General features: G+C 38.9%; 1 protein-coding gene across 1 annotated transcript; it reads left to right on the top strand.

The window, feature by feature from the left end:
* Window positions 1-275: 275 nt before the first annotated feature.
* LOC130052199 (uncharacterized) lies at window positions 276-13486 on the top strand. Its single transcript, XM_056156518.1, has 5 exons — window positions 276-353; window positions 2629-2741; window positions 5682-5796; window positions 9794-9906; window positions 12849-13486. The coding sequence occupies exons 1-5, from the start codon at window positions 295-297 to the stop codon at window positions 12923-12925; spliced, it is 477 nt and encodes a 158-aa protein (XP_056012493.1). The 5' UTR covers window positions 276-294; the 3' UTR covers window positions 12926-13486.
* The last annotated feature ends 6227 nt before the right edge of the window (window positions 13487-19713 follow it).

Genomic DNA, 19713 nt, shown 5'->3' with positions numbered 1-19713 from the left:
TGTCGGGTGAGTAGTATCTTACCTATCGGGTGAGGGTTATCTTACCTGTCGGGTGAGGGTGATCTTACCTGTCGGTCAGTAGTATCTTACCTATCGGGTGAGGGTGATCTTACCTGTCGGGTGAGGGTGATTTTACCTGTCGGGTGAGGGTGATCTTACCTGTCGGGTGAGGGTGATCTTACCTGTCGGGTGAGGATTATAGTACATGTAATGTGACGGTTATTTACGATGAAGATAGTTCTACAACCTTCAAATATTTAATGTATTTCAGGTCCAGTTAATGGTCAATGTAACATGCAGGGCGTTAACGCGTGCATGCCAAGTGGACAACCTTCAACGGACAACCAGTGCGAGTGAGTACATGTAAAGTCTCAGAGCTCTGTCAGTGTATGTGTGTCAGATGATGTCATCAATCGTTAAAATGGCCAACCTTATGAAAGTCTAGGTCACAGGATTTCCCAGTTCCAGCAGGTCAACTATGACGTGCTTCGGAATGTTTTGCATACATTAAGGCGAAAATTACACCACAGTACGCAAAACTGGAAAAACCCAATGTCTTACAACCACGGGCATCTAGGATTTATATTTTGACATATTTTCGAAACAAGTGAAAAGAAATCAGAATACACGTGTACCTTGATTTAAGGGCTGACTTAAAACATTGTCTATCAGCAATTACAGGAAATGCACGTGTAGTCTGATTCGAACTTATATTCAATGTTACAACAATTTTATTTGTAATTAAAAACCTATACTGGCATACTTTCTGTTCCTTAAAAGGTTATTTTTCTATAGATTATTCCGACATGCAAGATAATTAGGTTGACATCCCACAGAAATATTTCAAAATGCAACTTATGTTAACATGCATGAAAAATGTGATCGCTTTTGAATAGGGATTCTTTTCCAAAAAAATATTAAGTTAGATCGATCCTCATGTGATGCCATAGGTTTTTGCAAAAATCTTTAATAGATTGAACTGTGCGCATGATAGAAATATATCTATCAGTGGAATTTTATTCACTGGATAAGATAACAAATCTGGTGAAGTATTGATAGTGAAAAGTTTATATTTTCCATAGATAATCAATTATTTATGATGAAAAAAAAATGTCGACAAGGGCAATACATGTAACTCCTATGCTGGTATTTCCTATACTGTATGTCTATTATATAATGATTTCCCTAATATCCACAGTTAATTCATACATATCTATACATTAGCAGTTTTTCTAAACTGTTCACATTAAAAAAAATGAAATTGTCATTTTAATGAATTTTTATCTATTTTCATTATTCTGTTTTACGAAAATGTGCGATTTTCTGATGTTGACTAATACTTCTATTAATTATGTCTGGCATCTTAAAAAAGATGGCAACATATACATTTTCTTTGCTTATCAATTAAATTAAACTATAAACTATAATGAGTAAAAATTAATACATTTTTTCCACTTTCAACCATTAATATTGCTAAGTCACACTAGGGTGGAGCTACCTTAAATATCATCAACGTGCAATATCCAGCACGCAACTTAATTATCTTAACATACAGCTTAATTATATTAACATACAATTTATCTATGTTTAACATACAACTTATCTATGTCAACATACAACTTATCTATGTCAACATACAATTCATCTATGTTTAACATACAACTTATCTATGTCAACATACAACTTATCTATGTCAACATACAATTCATCTATGTTTAACATACAACTTATCTATGTCAACATACAACTTACCTATGTCAACCTACTATTTATCTATGTCAACGTACAACTTATCTATGTCAACATACAACATATCTATGTTAACTTACAACTTAATTATTTATCTATGTCAACATACAACTTATTTATGTCAACATACAACCTATCTATATGGAGCGCCATTGATGCCTTATGTGGGTGCGTTTCATGATAAGGTGGTGTTTTTTCTTTATATGATGTGGTTCTTTCATGATAAGATGGTGCTCTTTTATTATGTGCTGTAGTTCTTTCGTGATAAGGTGGTGTTTTTATATATTGTGCTTTTTTTGTTATATGCTGTAGGTCTTTTATGTTAGGATGGTGACATTTCATTACAGCTGTGGTTTTATCCTAATGAGGTGGTGCATTATCATGAAAGAACTACAGCATATAACGAAAAAGCACCACCTTATGAAAAGACCACAACATATAATAAAAAACACCACCTTATGATGAAAAAACCACAGTATATAATAGAAAAAGCACCACCTTATCATGAAAGAATCGCAGCATATAATAAAAAGCACAATATCATCATGAAACACATCCACATAAGGCAGTTATGGCGTTCCATATATCTATGTTAACATACAACTTATTGTTGTCAACATACAGCTTATCTATGTCAACATACAACTTATCGTTGTCAACATAGAACTTATCTATGTTAACATAAAACTTAATTATGTAGACATGTATCTTTTAAATGAATCGAACAAACAATATGTGGAACAACAGTTGACATTCACACAGTCATATACATGTATATAGAATGTACCCATAATCTTTCATTTGTGATACGGCTAACAGTCATACAAAATGTGATGTAATAAGAGTACGTTTGAAATAACTTACATGTTATTATTGTAGAATGTTCAGAACTTTACAGACCTGCCTGGAACCATTTAAAGCTGGCTGCGAATCGGACTCCACCTTCCAAACAATGATGGCCGGATTTGCCCAACTAGGCCCGCTATGCGGCGGTATGTCTTTTTCCGTAGGCGCTCGCGTTATGGATAATGTAAATAAAGACTAAAGACCTATCGAGGAAATTCGAACTATGATCGTGATATTTTCTTCCATTCCATGATGCGGATTTTTTGTTTTCTGTAATTTATTTTTATATAATATATATCAGTATGCTGTTAAAATTATTTCATAAACGTTTAAAAATTGACTTCACCCACCGTGTACTAAAAAGTGTGAAATAACTTTTCAAATGTTTATGAAATTAAATTTTAACAGCATACTAGTATATAATAAGCAAAACGGATATAAAAAAAATTGAAAATCGCCATCATGGAGTAAAAAAAGTCACAATCATAGTCCGAATTTCCTCAATAGCTCTATAGTTGTTGTCGGTTCCTTTTTATGCACGTGCAGGTGTACGGGTATTGTTCACACTATTGTCCCCCTTCCAGGTATCTGGCTGGTTGCACGCATGGCAGATCTCGCCTCAGATCTTCATTTTTTCCGGTCATATGAGGATCGGTAGTAGAGAGCTTCCATTCTCATCGATCTTTCTCCGTCATCTCTCTCCATGATAGCATTGGCCGACCAACTCTACGCCTACAATGAACTTGTATATTGAAAGCGCATTTGACTGCATTGCTGGATCTGACAATATGGCCATACCAGCGGAGTCCCCTTTCCCTTAAGATGAGAACGAGGTCATCGATACCAAGCCGTCCCAGCAATTCAATTGAACCTACAGCAGCCATATCTTCAGGCTTGATGTTGCAGATCTGTCTTATCATGGCCCTGTCATTGCGCTGTAGCCGATGAAGATTTGGGTTGGTCAGTGCCCAGCATAGCGCTCCGTACACAAGTGTTATATCCTCGACCACGGGTTTTGCACAACAGGTGGTGTGATGTCAGAACCGGTGGCAGCTCCTTGAATTTCTTCCAAGCGGCCTTCACACGCGTAGTGATTGCTAGGTCACAGCCACCAGCCGCGGAGGGCATGTCTCCGAAGTAGCAGAAGGAACGTACGACCTCCAACTTGTCCAGACCAACATGGACATCACTCAGCGGCCTGCCGTCAAGAGGGCGAGCCGTTCCCCTTCATCTTGAGCATCTAAAGTCAGGGTCCACAAACAGGCGCATGAGCCCACTGCATTTCTTGTGCACCCAGTGCTTGCAGCCATTGCAGAAAATACTATTGCTGCCTACACCTGTACGACAGACAGCACACGGGAAGCTGCCTGAGTCCTGAAGTAGATGAAGACCTGTACCACAGATCATGATCTTGGTTTTATCCGCATTCACTCTCAATCCTTTCCTCTCCATAGCTTCTTTCCAAGTCAGGAGCCTCTTGACACATTCATCCAATGAGTCAGTAATGATAACCAGGTCATCTGCATTCAGATCTTCCCAGGGAACACGGTGCGAAATTCGCTGAAAGAGCCTCGAGGACGATGATGAAAACAGAGGGCTGAGTACTGACCCCTGATGGACTCCGACCTTCACAGCAAACTCCTCACTGTCGCCGTCACCAACGCGAACACAGCTACGAGCATTGTCATACATCCCCTGCACCAGACGCACAATCCACTCTTCCACGTTTTTGCAGTGCCCACCAGATCATCTTCCGAGTCTTTATTTTTATTATCTAGACCCAACCGCCTATGCATTTTTCTCTTGTACATCCTAAATCAAAGGCACTGAAACTACTGAATAAGTGTGTAGATTCTGGTATTTATGAGAAATATGAATTTACTTTGGCAATATTATTATTATTTACAAAGCATTTCTTAATGTACAGTCCATTGCAAACTTGACAAAAGGGAGAAATGGATGCTAGGTCATGTACATGACTGTACGTTTGTGGATAAAAGGTTTTCTTTGAGTCCGCTTTCTGTAAAGTTGGGTTTGGTAAGTTTTACGTATATACATCGACCACAGCTAAATAAATTGTCAACGATTAGACTGGTTGCAAGACTGAATTGACATATAACCTCATAAAACATCAGGCTAGAATGGTTCCTTAACTTATCTCAGCGGGAGATAGCAGAAAGGTAGACTTGTTTTCAAAGTCAGCTCATAGGTGGTGTGTATCCGGAGACGCGAAAACGAAAGTAGAAAATCTAACTGATGGCAAAAAAGATCGCCGCAGCTATGCTTATATCGCTTTTTTGATAAAACCACGTTATTTATCATCAAATTTATGATACATGAATCGTAGACACGATGCTAAATCATGAATTGGGCGATTCACGTGACTGTAGAAAAATTGAAAACGACAGATGTCAATTGTCTTTGAATTACATCATTTATTTGTCATTTGAAGTAAAAAAAATATGAACAAAAATAGAACCTAAATGAAAATTTTCTTGCACAATTTCAGGTGAATTATCGCACAAACCCAAAACAAATTTCGAACCTTTCCCCCAGTAAACAAATCATTAGAAAACCGGCCTGTCTTTGTTTTTCTATTTAGTGTTCTCACTTTACGTAATATGCTTGTAAATGAGTATCCAACTTGATACAAGAAATAATGACCCAGATGTTTGAGGTACTTCCCAATAACTGAATTGATTATTGCATGTAAATCTATATGTGTGAATTTTCCCCCAGGCGAGCGTTCGTTGATGAATTGTCTGCTTATTGATTCTGTGTTGGTCATAGCCATAATTCGTCACTTGTGATTCAGTGTATGTCTCTTGTGTCCCAATTCAGCATTTCAATGATATAAAGCATGCCGATGTAAAGTGTTGCAATTCATACCCTTATGTATTTTCAAAAATGAAGTTTATTTCTAATATTTACATTCTACTTTCATTTCTGGCGGAATTCTTAGCCATCAAAATAGACGTACTATATTTATCTGTATTAACCTTCAGCTAGGCATCACGAAATATGATTTTATGCATTTGTTTACATCTCTGTTAGCATAGTTAAGATGGCAGAATTGATTTATTTAGGTTCGTCTGGTTCATCTGGTGGCAATGGACAATGTGACATGGCAGGAGTTGGTAAATGTATGGAGGGTGTTCAGTTACCTTCACCTGACACGAAAGATCTGCAGACGGCATGCGCGTAAGTGTAGCAGATGTTTTTATTGAAATGACCCAGTCTCTCTCTCTCTCTCTCTCTCTCTCTCTCTCTCTCTCTCTCTCTCTCTCTCTCTCTCTGACCTAGTTTATGGACAACAACAAAAAATGGCCATCTGTATGTCTTATGTTGGCCTTTCAACATTTTGCATCTTTTTTAAGAACAACTGAACTCATTTCATCCAAACTGATCACATCGTATCATTAAATACAGGGGATTCAAATGTGTTCATATTAAGAGCCATGTCCTCGTTCTAGTGGAGATGATTCAGAAAAAAGTGACAATAGGGCGGTGTGTTTGATGATTTTCTTTGCAAAACCTACAAGGGGGGCGGGGGGTCACGGTTTTTCAAAGGAATGGTCCGAAAAACTCCTCGAAAATCTTGTCAAGAAGTAGAGGGGTCCAAGATATCAAAATGATTTGTTAGCATCCTTCTGAGATGTAGATTCAATATATTTACACCATGATTCATGGGTATAGAATGGGGCCGCATGATGGGTTCAAATTGTTGCAGAAAATTCATTGAAAATATCCTCATTAAGAACCGAAGTGGTACAATATGTTAAATTTAAATGCAAACATCCTCATTTTGTTTAAGGGGGGGGGGAGTTTCCACCCGTATATATAACTTTTTGGGGAAATAAAACTTAACATGTTTTTCTTCTTAAGAACCACGATGGTACATTCTATAAACTTGATAAACACAGGTTTTGTTTGTATAGAATAGATTAAGTATAAGTATTCAAGTTGCTTTGGCTAGGTTGGGGTAACAGTGGGGTTTAAAGATGTAGATATACATAGCGTCGGATCTAGACTAATAGAAGGTACGGGGTGAAATAAATAAGGATATAAAAATACACTAAGAATGACCAACTGAAGTAATCAAATCTGATGTCTTTTCTAAGATTTTATGTAGCGTAAGATTTAGTTAGCTCAGTTCAACCTTGAGGCTCGTTCCGATCAGACTTTTGTATTGCACCATATTACACTCGATCATTTCAATATGTAGACGTTTTGCTTGTTATCAGCTGTTGTAGTTTGATTTTAGTGTTAGTTTGCATTTCTATTTAGTTTTCATTTCTATGTAAATATTCTATCATTCTGAAGAAGGGACAGGTCGTCCTGAAAATTTAACAATTCGATATTGCTAGAAACGATGAACGGTATGTGAACAGTCTGCACGGTTTGCAAGAAACAGCATGTTTTGATTTTTCCGGCATTATTCGATTCTTCCTGGGATGGTTTATACATGAAATAATATCAATATAGTAATAATGTTTTTAATTCTTTATTTAAAAAGTTGAGAAATAAATCATTATGACTAATTTTGTAAGGATTATTCATGTCCGATGTGGTAAATTGCTCTATTTTAATCATCAATAAGTACACAAAAGCAAATGAATATAACAAATCAAAACTCTCATTTTACTTATTCAAAATTCACTGACTTATTAAGGCAGGTGACAAAACACATCGAAAAAACCCCCACCTAAATGAATATTTTAACTTCGTAAATAGAAGAAAAGGGATTGAAAAACTAAATAATCACGGAATGCTGATTAATTCGACTTGCATAATAATTGATTATAATTGTTTTATTCAATTCCTTTTCTTAAAAATGATTATGTGAACGGTTTTAGATTCAGTTAAGTCTCGGGCAGGAGAAGAAGAACAATGAGTGGTTGAAGACGTGCTTGTATTTTATATTTTTTAATAGAAATTGCAGAATCACTCTTTACTATCGTAACTTTTCACACATAACTACTGGTGACAGACTATTGAAACGTTGAAAGTACAGCTTATTATAGTCCTTGACTAGTTTTGGTGATTAAACTCAGAATATAAAGAAATAAAAATACTACTACTAAATAAGAATGTACACTAGTAAGTACGTTGAAAGATCACGATAATGGCATCTCAGAGTCATAATATGTGTCATTCATTTACCAGAGGGTGCGTCACGCAAATTTCACGTGCACCGCTGTCGGCACCTGGAAAATAGTTAGAGGAATATTACATGGCAATTTATTGTTGAAAATATTGACTCACTGCCTTTATAGGGGTCTGTTTTACTTACAATTTAAGATATTTTTCAAGAGATCATTGACCGCTGGCCAGAAAACGATCTAGGTAGCTAAGTGGTTTCCGAAAGTTCCGTGTTCGATTGTCAATTCTGTCATTGCGTCAAACCTAAGACGTTTAAGATCGGTAGTGATTGTTCCTTTGCCAAACGTCCGGCATTTAAAGTGAACGTCACGAGTTTTCCTGATCGAGGTGACCTTAAGAACGGAGGTCTCATGTGATGGACAGACTCCGGGTAGGCGATAGGATGAAGAACACTTCCTTGAGGAGCATGCATTATACTAAGTGAAAATTTGTGGCCATTCATTTACAGCTGGTGAACTTCTCTATTTGACCTACTTTCCAAAGTCTTGACCATTGCAAAATAGCGACTTTTGACACCAGCATATTTCATGAAGCACGTTATATTAATTCTTTTTATATACTTTCTACTTTCATTCTGTTTTAGTGTCTAGAATAGACGAACTATATTTATAACTATGTTTAAACGACAACGCATTGATGAGAAAATGACTATCATTACAAATTGTAGAGAATGTAAAGCAAAAAGCCATTGGAAATGTAAATCAGAAACCACTGGGGAAAATTCAACATTATTACCACAAAGTATTTTTGGATAAATTTGGGTTTCAAGTTTTTAGGTCTCCTGAGTCACTCAAGTTACCTATGAAATCAAGTGCACACAAGCCACGACATCAAGTACACACAAACCATGAGATCAAGTGCACACAAACAACGACATCAATTGCACACAAACCATGACGTCAAATACACACAAACCATGACGTCAAATACACACAAAACATGACATCAAGTGCACACAAACCATGACGTCAAGTGCACACAAACCATGGTGTCAAGTGCACACAAACCATGACGTCAGGTATACACAAACCATGACACCAAGTGCACACAAACTATGAAATCAAGTGCACACAAACCATGACATCAAGTGCACTTAAACCATGACGTCAAGTGCACACAAACCATGACGTCAATTGCATACAATCTATGACGTCAAGTGCACACAAACCATGACGTCAAGTATACACAAACAATAACATCAAGTGCACACATTCCATGTCATCAAGTACAAACAAATCATGACCTTTAGTCCACACAAACCATAACGTCAAGTGCACACAAACAATGACGTCAAGTACACAGAAACCATGAAATCAAGTGTACAAAAAACCACGATATGAAGTACACACAAACCACAACATCAAGTGCACACAAACCACGACATCATATACACACAAACCACGACATCAAGTCCACACAAACCATGACACCAAGCGCACACAAACCATGACATCAATTGCACACAAACCTTGATGTCAAGTGCACACAAACCATGACGTCAAGTGCACACAAACCAAGGCGTCAAATACACACAAACCATGACATCAAGTGTACACAAACAATGACATCAAGTGCACACAAACCATGGCGACAGTACATACAAACCACGACATCAAGTGCACACAAACCACAACGTCAAGTGCACACAAACCAGAAGATGAAGATGCTTCACAGGTAGCTTTGTTATCAAGAGAAGAACCCTATCGAATTTGGGGCCAAAACGTCAAAGACACATTGCTATAGAATGTCATATAAAAAGCTTGTCGACCATCTACAGGCCACATGTTTTGCTGGATTGATTTGATACTTCTCATGTAGTTTGTTTCAAGAGAGGAAGAACCCCGTTGAATATGGGATCAATGGATCAAAGTTCAAGGTCACTATGGGAGTTTATAGAAAAAGTTGAGAGACACTCATTGCAAGGGGATAAGCCCTATCTTGCAGAGCTTTTCTTTCTATAAACAAAACTTTGATCCAGTGAAAATGAATGATGGAGAAGTATAATGTGTACAGCAGTGTTTTTCTCTCGTTACAGATCGTTTAATGAGGTACTAACGTGTATTAAGCGATATGAAAGTGATTGTGCATCACTACAGGCCTTCCAGCAAGTCAAAGGAGCTATTGACGCTGTAGCACCATTTTGTGCCGGTAATATATCTTGTCTCATTCATGAAATAACAAAATATTGAATATCATATAATATATATATGTTACCTGACTTGTTTTTATATTCATCTGAAGCAGAATTTATTCAAAAACTTCTACGTGAGAAGAAAAAATCTCTCGCTGTGACCTTCAATTCGACTTTTAGATATATCGATGACGTTTTGTCTATTAACAATGATAGCTTTCATTCATGCAAGGTGAAGATAACGAACAGTGATCAATCTCATAACTCCTACAATCAATACAAAGTAGATAGTTGGGCAAACACGGACCCCTGGACACACCAGAGGCGGGATAAGGTGCCTAGGAGGAGTAAGCATCCTCTGTTGACCGGTCACACCCGCCGTGAGCCCCATATGTCGATTTGATATATCCCCGTGAGCTCAAAATAAAGGACACCACAGAGTCGTCCACTTCTGCTTCATACATAGATATTTTATTGAAAGTAGACATTAACTGCAAACTGACAACTCAACTGTATGACAAACGGGATGATTTCAGCTTCTCCATCGTCAACTTCCCACATTTATGTAGCAATATTCCATTATCACCTGCATATGGTGTTTATATATCTCAACTGATTCGATATGCAAGAGCTTGTTCTGGGTATAGTCAGTGTTTAAATCGAGGTAAGCTACTGACAAACAAGTTGATGGTACAGGAATTTCAACAGTCTCGATTGAAGTCAGCATTTCGCAAATTCTATGGTCGTAATAACGATCTAGTTCGTCAATACAACCTCGCATTGGGTCAAATGCTGTCCGACGTGTTTCATACCGATTGTTAAGCCTTTCTTGGCACACTGATTTTGACTGCGGATAACTCCGTTTACCTGATCAGGATATGGGGCTCACGGCGGGTGTGACCGGTCAACAGGGGATACTTACTCCTCCTAGGCACCTGATCCCACCTCTGGTGTGTCCAGGGGTCCGTGTTTGCCCAACTATCTATTTTGTATTGCTACATAAATATGGGAAGTTCACGGTGGAGAAATAATCCCGTTTGTCATAATGTTGCCAGTTTATGAAAAGTTTAAACTTTATTTTACCACGATCAACAAATAAGTTCTACGACTTTTATTAATGTTTCTTGTCGGATCAGATGTTGTCGTGAAGGGTAATTGATGTAGGAGGAAACTGGAGGACCCGGAGGAAACCCATGTGTCCAAATGGGCGACCACAATACCTACCCTATCACATAGTAGTTGTCAGTGTAGACATAGGCGTTGTCAGTTTGCCGTTAATATCCATATCTAAGTACGAATCAGATGTGGAGGACTCTGTGGTTTCTTTTATGTCGAGTTCACAGGGATATATCGTATCGATATTTTAGTATGTTCAAATGAAGGGCACCTTTCTAGAAGGGGAGATAATAGTGAAATAGCGAAAGTACACTGGGAAATAAATATCTTTTCCAGAACCAGTGTGCCAATTTCAACAAATCTTTGCCAAAATCTTGCCTAGGTGAAGGGAATTCAAGTTTGTGCAAATGAAGGGTCATGCTCCCTTAAAGGGGGAGGTGATGATGAAAATGCAAAAATAGGATGGGATGATTTAAAAATCTTCTCAAGAATCACTTTGCTAGAAAAGTTGACATTTGCAATCATGAACATTTATATAACGATGTAATAGACAGCAAGCTCGACAAACGATAATGCGCTTATTTATTGGAGATGGGGTTACGGAAGTTGCATTCCCTATCAGTTTGGAAAAAGAGGAAGACAGGAGAAAAGCGAAGTGAATAACTGGCGGTTGTCTCATCAATAATGTGGCGACCGTCAGGTAGAATAACTGGCGGCTGTCTGATCAATAATGTGGCGACAGTCAGATAGAATAACTGGCGGCTGTCTGATCAATAATGTGGCGACCGTCAGATAGAATAACTGGCGGCTGTCTGATCAAGAATGTGGCGACCGTCAGATAGAATAACTGGCGGCTGTCTGATCAAGAATGTGGCGACCGTCAGATAGAATAAGTGGTAGTCGCCATCTACAGTATTAAGTGGCGACCGCCAGATAGAATAATTAGCATTCGTCATATGCAGTATTAAGTGGCGACCGTCAGATAGAATAAGTTGCAGTCGCTCTATACAGTATTAAATGGCGACCGTCAGATAGAATAAGTGGCAGTCGCCCTATACAGTATTAAGTGGCGACCGTCAGATAGAATAAGTGGCAGTCGCTCTATACAGTATTAAATGGCGACCGTCAGATAGAATAAGTGGCAGTCGCCCTATACAGTATTAAGTGGCGACCGTCAGATAGAATAAGTGGCAGTCGCCATATACAGTAAGAGGCGACCGATATTTTTTACAAGAGGAAAATAGTCGTCGTCGTATAAATTACGTGGCGACCACCCGTTGAATTAGTATTAATTCGGTACCCTGATAACTCTCGGCTTTCGTACAAAACTGTAGATCATGATTTAGTCCGTTTCAAAATGAGAATTAGTTTTAACATGCGACATATTCCGAGTTGACAGAAAGGTCACAAAGTTAATGAAAATTCAAATTTTCTCGTTTTTGGTCAATAATTGACACAATTAAAACATTCGTTACTTCAGAAAATGTAGAGGATACGCTTGCCTAATTCAACCTTGTGTATGTTGCATACCAGGTGCAACTTTGAGAGAAAATATGGCAAATGTCTGCTTGATACCTTAACTTTGTCAATGTCCGTGACGATCTTGTGGCTTTAGTCACATTATGTTTGTGTATTTTCTGTGGAGGCCTCATCACCTTTATCTTACTGTTCCTTGCTCTTTGGCCTTGGTTATAATTCTAACGTGACGTCATGCTGGGTATATAAGGAGGGATACATGTAATGCGTTAACGTATGAAAGGAGCATTTATTAAAAAGATTTACACCACAGTATATCAATTAACTTGTATCTATATATTTAGAGTATAACCATTTTGTTTACTAGGTGGCGCTCCTTCAACAATGCCTGCTCTATGGACTCTGCTGTCTGCCGCTCTGGTCACTTTAGCCGCCATTTTATAAAACCAACCTACCTCTTGTATTGTGGATGAATACAACAATATTATCAACAGATAATTCAATTTATGCCGCTTTGAGAAATTTGTAAATTTTTACACCGTCGAATAGCAATGGATTTTGAGCCAATCAAATTCTTTGTTTAGATAGCGTCCTTTTTCCAAGCGTCCTTTTCCAAACTTTCCAAAGCCTGTTATTGTGCTGTGAAAATAAAACCCACCACCCACCCTTTATCAATACTGTTTCTTTTATATAGAGTTGCATGATGTTACTATCAAAGTTGCAGGTTTTATTTTGTTGGCGCAATTTTTTTGACGCCTCCAAGGATTAACTCATTTATGTATATATTGTATGCATGTTCCATGTACTCTATAACTTGTAATTGTACTTTCACTACATGTATTTTTCTAGTCAGTCTCAAAGGGGGATCACACTTTACCTGACACCTATGCACATGTTTCAGCAGGTATTGTTTATTCAGGTGATCCCCCTTAATGGTTTGTTATACTTTCTACTTAACAATTTACCTTATGTCATTCAATAAATGACATATTCGACAAAACTGCATTACAGTGTTTGGTTATTTGTTACTGCTTGGACGGTTTCTTCTCATAGGAGGCATAAAGAACATTCCAGTGGAGCGTGAATCGCTCGGTGTGGACCACATTATCACTAGCAAAACTAACCCCGTCTCTATACCGGAAATCACGTGTTATTGGGTTGGAAAAGACTGTTTATATCATTGGAGAAACGGACCGAGACACGTGACACATGTTTTCGTGTTTAACATTAAGTAGTAAAACATATTTTTGATTTAACAGATTTGTTAACGGTATTTCACGTTTGCCTCGACCAGAACGTTTTGTATTTTTATTATGAAAAGTTTACGTAAAATTAGAAGACGAGGATGATTCTTAAGAACCAGCAGAGGAAATTCTAATCCATCATCTACATTCTACAAGTGATTGATTTCTATGCTAAGTGTAGTGTATTTGTATGCGTTTGTTTATAGATTGGTATGCAATCTTTAAGTGCTTTTTAAGTGTGGTACGTTTTGTAATGAATGGATTTTTGAATGTTTTGAAGTTTATATAGAATTTGTAATGATAGAGGGAAAGATTGAAGAAAGCCTTTGTAATCAGAATTTGTCCATCGTCTGTAAGTGCAGTTCCCTTTCGTGTAAATGTTATTTCACCACCTTAAAACATATGTGTTAAGATTTTCCTAATTTTACAGAAAGTTCTTGCGCTTTTCGTAATAATTGGAATTTCAACATAACCACCACACGTATTCATTATGTCAAACAGATTGGATTATAGAGAAACTGCATGTCATGTCATGAAACGTGGACCCCGATGGCCCTTAAAGTGTGGTAATTTTTAAAAGTGGGGGGGAAGTTCTATATGGTCGTTACGGCTTATTGGTTGAGATACCTCGTACACAGAAAACTGTAACATGTCAGGTCAAATGAACACATATGTATGTATTAGTCGGTCTAGAGATCGCTAGATGACGGGGAATCAGGTGAGCAGTGTCGCCCTATCGACCTGATAAGTACATTGCATGTTAATTGTGGCCTATTGATATGATATGTGCATTGCATGTTGATTGTGGTATTTTCTATTAAGCGTTCACACACTGATCTATCGTATCGGATGTATAATAGAGGACTTGTCACGTTTTACGGTAGTATAAAAGTAAGATACACAGAAGCAACAAGACAAGGAAGGACAATCTAATGTCTGTAACTATCTCAAAGTGTTCGGGTAATGTCAACAGAAAGATCATCTTGTTTTCTTAATAAACGATCAAAAATATTCCCTTGATCTCACAATGGACACGGGTGATCAGTATAAGTAAATCTTCCAAGTTATTAAACTGTAGTATACCGTGTTATAACTATGGAACTGTCCGTAAACGTGACCATTTCAGTGCACTGCCGAACAGTAGTTGTTTAAGGTAGATTGATCAGTGTGATCTGACGACACTTGCTACAAAATGAAATTTAAAAACAAAATGATAAAATGGATGCATGGGTTGATATACATATTGGTTATTCTGATTGTAATTAATAAAAAAATTGGCTTCATGACCATGAACTGACCTAGGGTATGTTAAATTTACCTAGAGAAGCTATTGTGCTAAATTAAACTTAAAATACAGCACAACCAGCCGCAAGGCATCTGACCTACTGTCCGAATTAAATAGTGACCTTAACCTAATATCTGAATAGACCAGTAGGTGTGTCGAAGCTTAACTGTCTGCCCTGTAATCCCTCATAGACTGCTTAGCAGCTGGAATAACAAGAGTGATACAAGTTTAATATTTATTAATTGGATCAGAAACAGGATGCAAATTTACATATATGGTGGAAAGGGTCGCATGCAAACTTTTTGTGGGGAACTGGGGAGGCGGCCAGTGTGCCAGTTTGACTACCAAAGTAGGGGCAACACAGGGGGCCCTATGTGGACATAGGTGCCCGAACCTGAACGAGTCTCCACGTTCTAAGGGAAGTAGAGATCTCTGCGCATCTCAGCGGTCTCCTGCGTGTTACCTGGTTTACTTAGGAAGTGCGGAGCAAGCTTGTAGACCCTCCTACAGTTGTCGCAACATGCACCAGTCTGTAGCATCCCCTCCCTGAGTAGGAGGTGGATGTGGCCCCAGCTATGGTCTAGCTTAGAGACCCACGAATTAAACTTTAGCAACTTATGCAAGAAATTAGTATTTTCTATGAATATCCACTGACTTTTGACCTAGTTTAATGGTCGTCTGGAGGGTACACGTGAAATACCTGCCCCCTGCTTTAGTAGTAGGTGGGAGGGGAGCCGGTTTTGGCGCAGAATTAGTGATCAACTACCCCAACGCACTCCCCAGTCCCGAACCCCCCTAGAAAGATGCGACAATTAAGAAAGAAAAATTGCCCAAATTAGTGCATGTAGTAGTTTGACAGCATCCTGGAGACAGCTGGTATCGATCTGAAAACAGGCACATTATCGATGGTGACATGGAAAGGAATCTGGAAAATAAAGAACAAAGCAGCAGTAGACGTAAACACAAATCAATTCGATGATACAAGAAAATGGGTTGGGTGGGTGGGTATTTTTCACAATGTGTTGAATCTAAGGTTTGAGCAGAATGAGAAGTTAACTCGTTCCCTGTTAGGCGGAATTGTATGAGGCAAGATAGTTCGAACCAGGTTTATTTCGTAAACGGTACGAACTGTATTAGCCAATCTTAATTAATTGTGGACTATTTCATATGGATCAAATAATCTTGATTAATAAAAGAATTGGCTTCATGACCCACGAATTAAACTTTAGCAACTTATGCAAAAAATTAGTATTTTCTATGAATATCCACTGACCTTGATCTAGTTTAATGGTCGTCTGGAGGGTACACGTGGAATACCTGCCCCCTGCTTTAGTAGTAGGTGGGAGGAGAGCCGGTTTTGGCGCAGAATTAGTGATCAACTACCCCAACGCACTCCCCAGTCCGCCACAGACATTGGAACAATGCCCCCCACAAAAATTGATTTTTTGTTTGTTTGTTTGTTTTTCCCTTTTTCTTCATGCATACTTGAAATTGGAGGCACTTAAACAGTGGGGTGGGCGGCGTGCAACCTCGTCCGTCGCCCAGGGCCCGCAGGCGCGAGGGGAGAGCATTTATCTCTACGCTCCCCTCTTCGAACCCCCTGTGCACTCTCAAGCAATGGTTACTAAGACCAAGTTATCACCAAATTGACACATTTTGGTAATCGCTCTCAACTTGAAGATTACCTGAATTTCCTGTCATTTTCGTGGGAATATCTAAAACTTTCAGGATTTCCAACCAGTAATTAGATTGAATTCTGAAGTTGATCATTGCAAAAAGTGTAACCTCGAAAGTAATAGATTAACAACAAGGTCATCTCAATTCTGCGGGGTGGGCGACGTGCACACTTATACAGGCACAATGGGAGATCGTTTATCTCTATGCTACCCCCTCCGAACCCCCTTGCGTACTCTCAAGTAATGGTGACTTAACCAAGAGGTCACTGGTATCACCAAATTGACACATTTTGATTGTGATTATAAAGTTGTAAATTATCTGAATTTCCTGCATTTTTCAAGGGAATAGCTGAAACTTCAGGATTCCTGGCCAAAATTAGACTGAATTCTGAAATGACCATTTCAAAATGTGTAATCTCAAAGGTGACGTAAGATTAACAACAAAGTGGTCGCAGTTCAGGCGGACCGTAAGACTTGTCAGCTCTTGAATAACTCCTATGATGGAAAACAAAAATTTGACAAAATTTCCCAACACCAATTTAGCAAACCATCTCCCAGTCCTACAGGAGGAAAATTACGTCCCATAACTGAAACTGGTATACCTCTAAAGGATTCCGATTGATTCTGAAGAGTTTCAGCAGAAAGTTCTAGAATAATTTTAAAATCTGAATTCCGTCAAAAAAATATCTAACTACAAGTCCCAAATACTTCCGTAAAAACCAAGGTAATGATAGCGGAATGGCACATTGCTAAATACCATTTGGGACAATTCCAATATAAAACAATAAACTGTAATGGATCAAACTTTTTAGACTTCCGGTCTCTAAATTCGTCAAACTAATCCAAACGTTCCAGAGCCAGTGAGAATTAACCCAAACTCAGCTAAGAATTAAAATTAAGGCTGATTACTCGAGCCAAAATACGAAAATTACCCAGCCCATTAACACCCCTAAGCTTCTACCCTCAAAGCACGCCTCCTCGGAGCAAGTCCTAAGCAGCACAGAGCGAGCGTCTCGAGATACCCGGTTTAAGACGTAAAGGTTAGAAAGCGAAGAACAAATGTTGAAAAAGTTGGATAACAAAACATGACACTTCCTGACGTGGTTTCTCGACTGCTGGAACCATACAAACTCCAATAAATGTCTATTGAATGAATTATGGAAAGAAAGGAAAATTCAACGCCGTATACATCTGAGACAAAACCAGTCAATTATTTACATGAAAATGGAATGGATAGTGTGATGGACTTAAGTTAACCAAACAATAACTTTTGGTTAGGCTTGACATTGAGAATAAACAACAACGAACCGATCAATAATCTGCAAGTCCGAACTTAAATTGAGATTGTGGACAATTATCGGAAACAAAAACTGCAATTAAATGGAACTAATTATATGGAACTAGAGTCTCTGTGCTATGGAAAGTGCTAAATATCCAAAGAACGACAAGGTGAGAATATACTGCGACTCGTACGCTGTGATGCTGGTTCTATCACAAACCTGAAACGTGTGTACGAAATAGCATATAGTGTTCCACGTCACGTACGTTGTCGGAATCATCTGTAAACTACATAAATTAAAAAGAGGCAAAATACTGAAATAGCGAGTAATACCACGTAATTGCATAGGGATGTTAATAATAGATAAGTACTATGAAGTTAATAACTCTGCATAAATTGACCGGTGAGGTCCTTGGTACCTAAAATTGTGATCGTGCTGTAGTAAAACCCGTGAACCCCCGTGGCCGTGAATAGCAATGCCTACCCTGAAACTTGGGCCCAATAATGCCTAGCAAGTAAACCTAACGAGATATTGTAGTGGTTGGCCACGTTGCAAATTGAACCTCGTGGTAGGTTGAGGTCTGAGCCCCTGGTCTATGCAGTGCCGACATTTTGGCACAACCAGGTATACCTGAACGTTATCCAGGCTCACCTGTGTATGACATGTAGATGAATAAAACAAAGTAACGCGACGTAATGAACTGATGAACTAATGCCAGAAGATACATGCAGAAACTAAGTCTGAGTATGGTATCACCCTACGGGCTAGGTTGTGCTTTGTGCTTCACGACAGCTGGTAGAATTTGAACTAAGTGAATATTTATAAGGAATATCAAATAAATGCAGCGACTCACCATGTTGACCTTTAGAAGGGATGGTAGCCTTCGTCTGGGATTAGACGACTATCGTCGGCTGAATAGGTACCTCCTGCCTTTAGGGGAGGGGGGAGGACCAGTGTTGCCGTGCTTCACTACCTGGCTGGTATGCCGTCCTTGTCTCAAGCTCCAGTACCGTGGAGATCATGGTTAGTAAGGTCCGTGTGTGGTGGCACGATAAAAATCGCTCCCCCCAAAGCGGTCGAGCACAGGCCAAAATTTGGAAACCTGTCGCCGACAGTGGTGACGATTCTATTCAGGTTGACCTTGAGAAAGGAGAGTAGCGTTCGCCCGGGATTAAACCTCCATCACCGGCTGAATGGGTACCTCCTGCATTTAAAAAAAAGGGGGTGGGAGGTAGCCATAACGTTGCCGTCCTTCACTGCCTTGGCTGCCATGCTCTCCTAGTCTCAGACTCAAGTCCCGTGAGGATTCAGGATAGAAAGGTCCACAGCATCCATCACAGTTTAAACCTCGGGTCCGAGTCACAGCAGGCGGGGCGGTGGCACGATAAAAATCGCTGAGGCTGAGGCTCCCCGCTAAGTGGCTGAGAAAATGCCGAACGCAGGCCAAAGTTTGGCAACCCATCGCCGACAGTGGTGACGATGCCATTGTTGGAAGAGATGTTTTATTGTATTGCTTATAGGAATTAGATAGGTCACAGTTCGTTATCTTCACCATGGGCAAAACAAAAACCAATCGATCGGTATGCTTCTATCTCTCCCTCTTTTGGGGCTTCATCCTGTTGCTGCACTGGTAAATGATTGGTTGGCTGCGTATACGATTGTACGATGTTAATAAATTAGCTCGATGGCAATGAATTGTCATTAAGAAAATCATTTTTCACAATGTGTTGAAAATCTCTACCCAGAG

This window comes from Ostrea edulis, chromosome 2 (genome assembly GCF_947568905.1).
Source record: "Ostrea edulis chromosome 2, xbOstEdul1.1, whole genome shotgun sequence".
NCBI classification, from domain to species: Eukaryota; Metazoa; Mollusca; class Bivalvia; order Ostreida; family Ostreidae; genus Ostrea; species Ostrea edulis.
The sequence above is the reverse complement of the archived record's forward strand: the minus strand, read 5'-3'. Positions and strand labels throughout refer to the sequence as shown.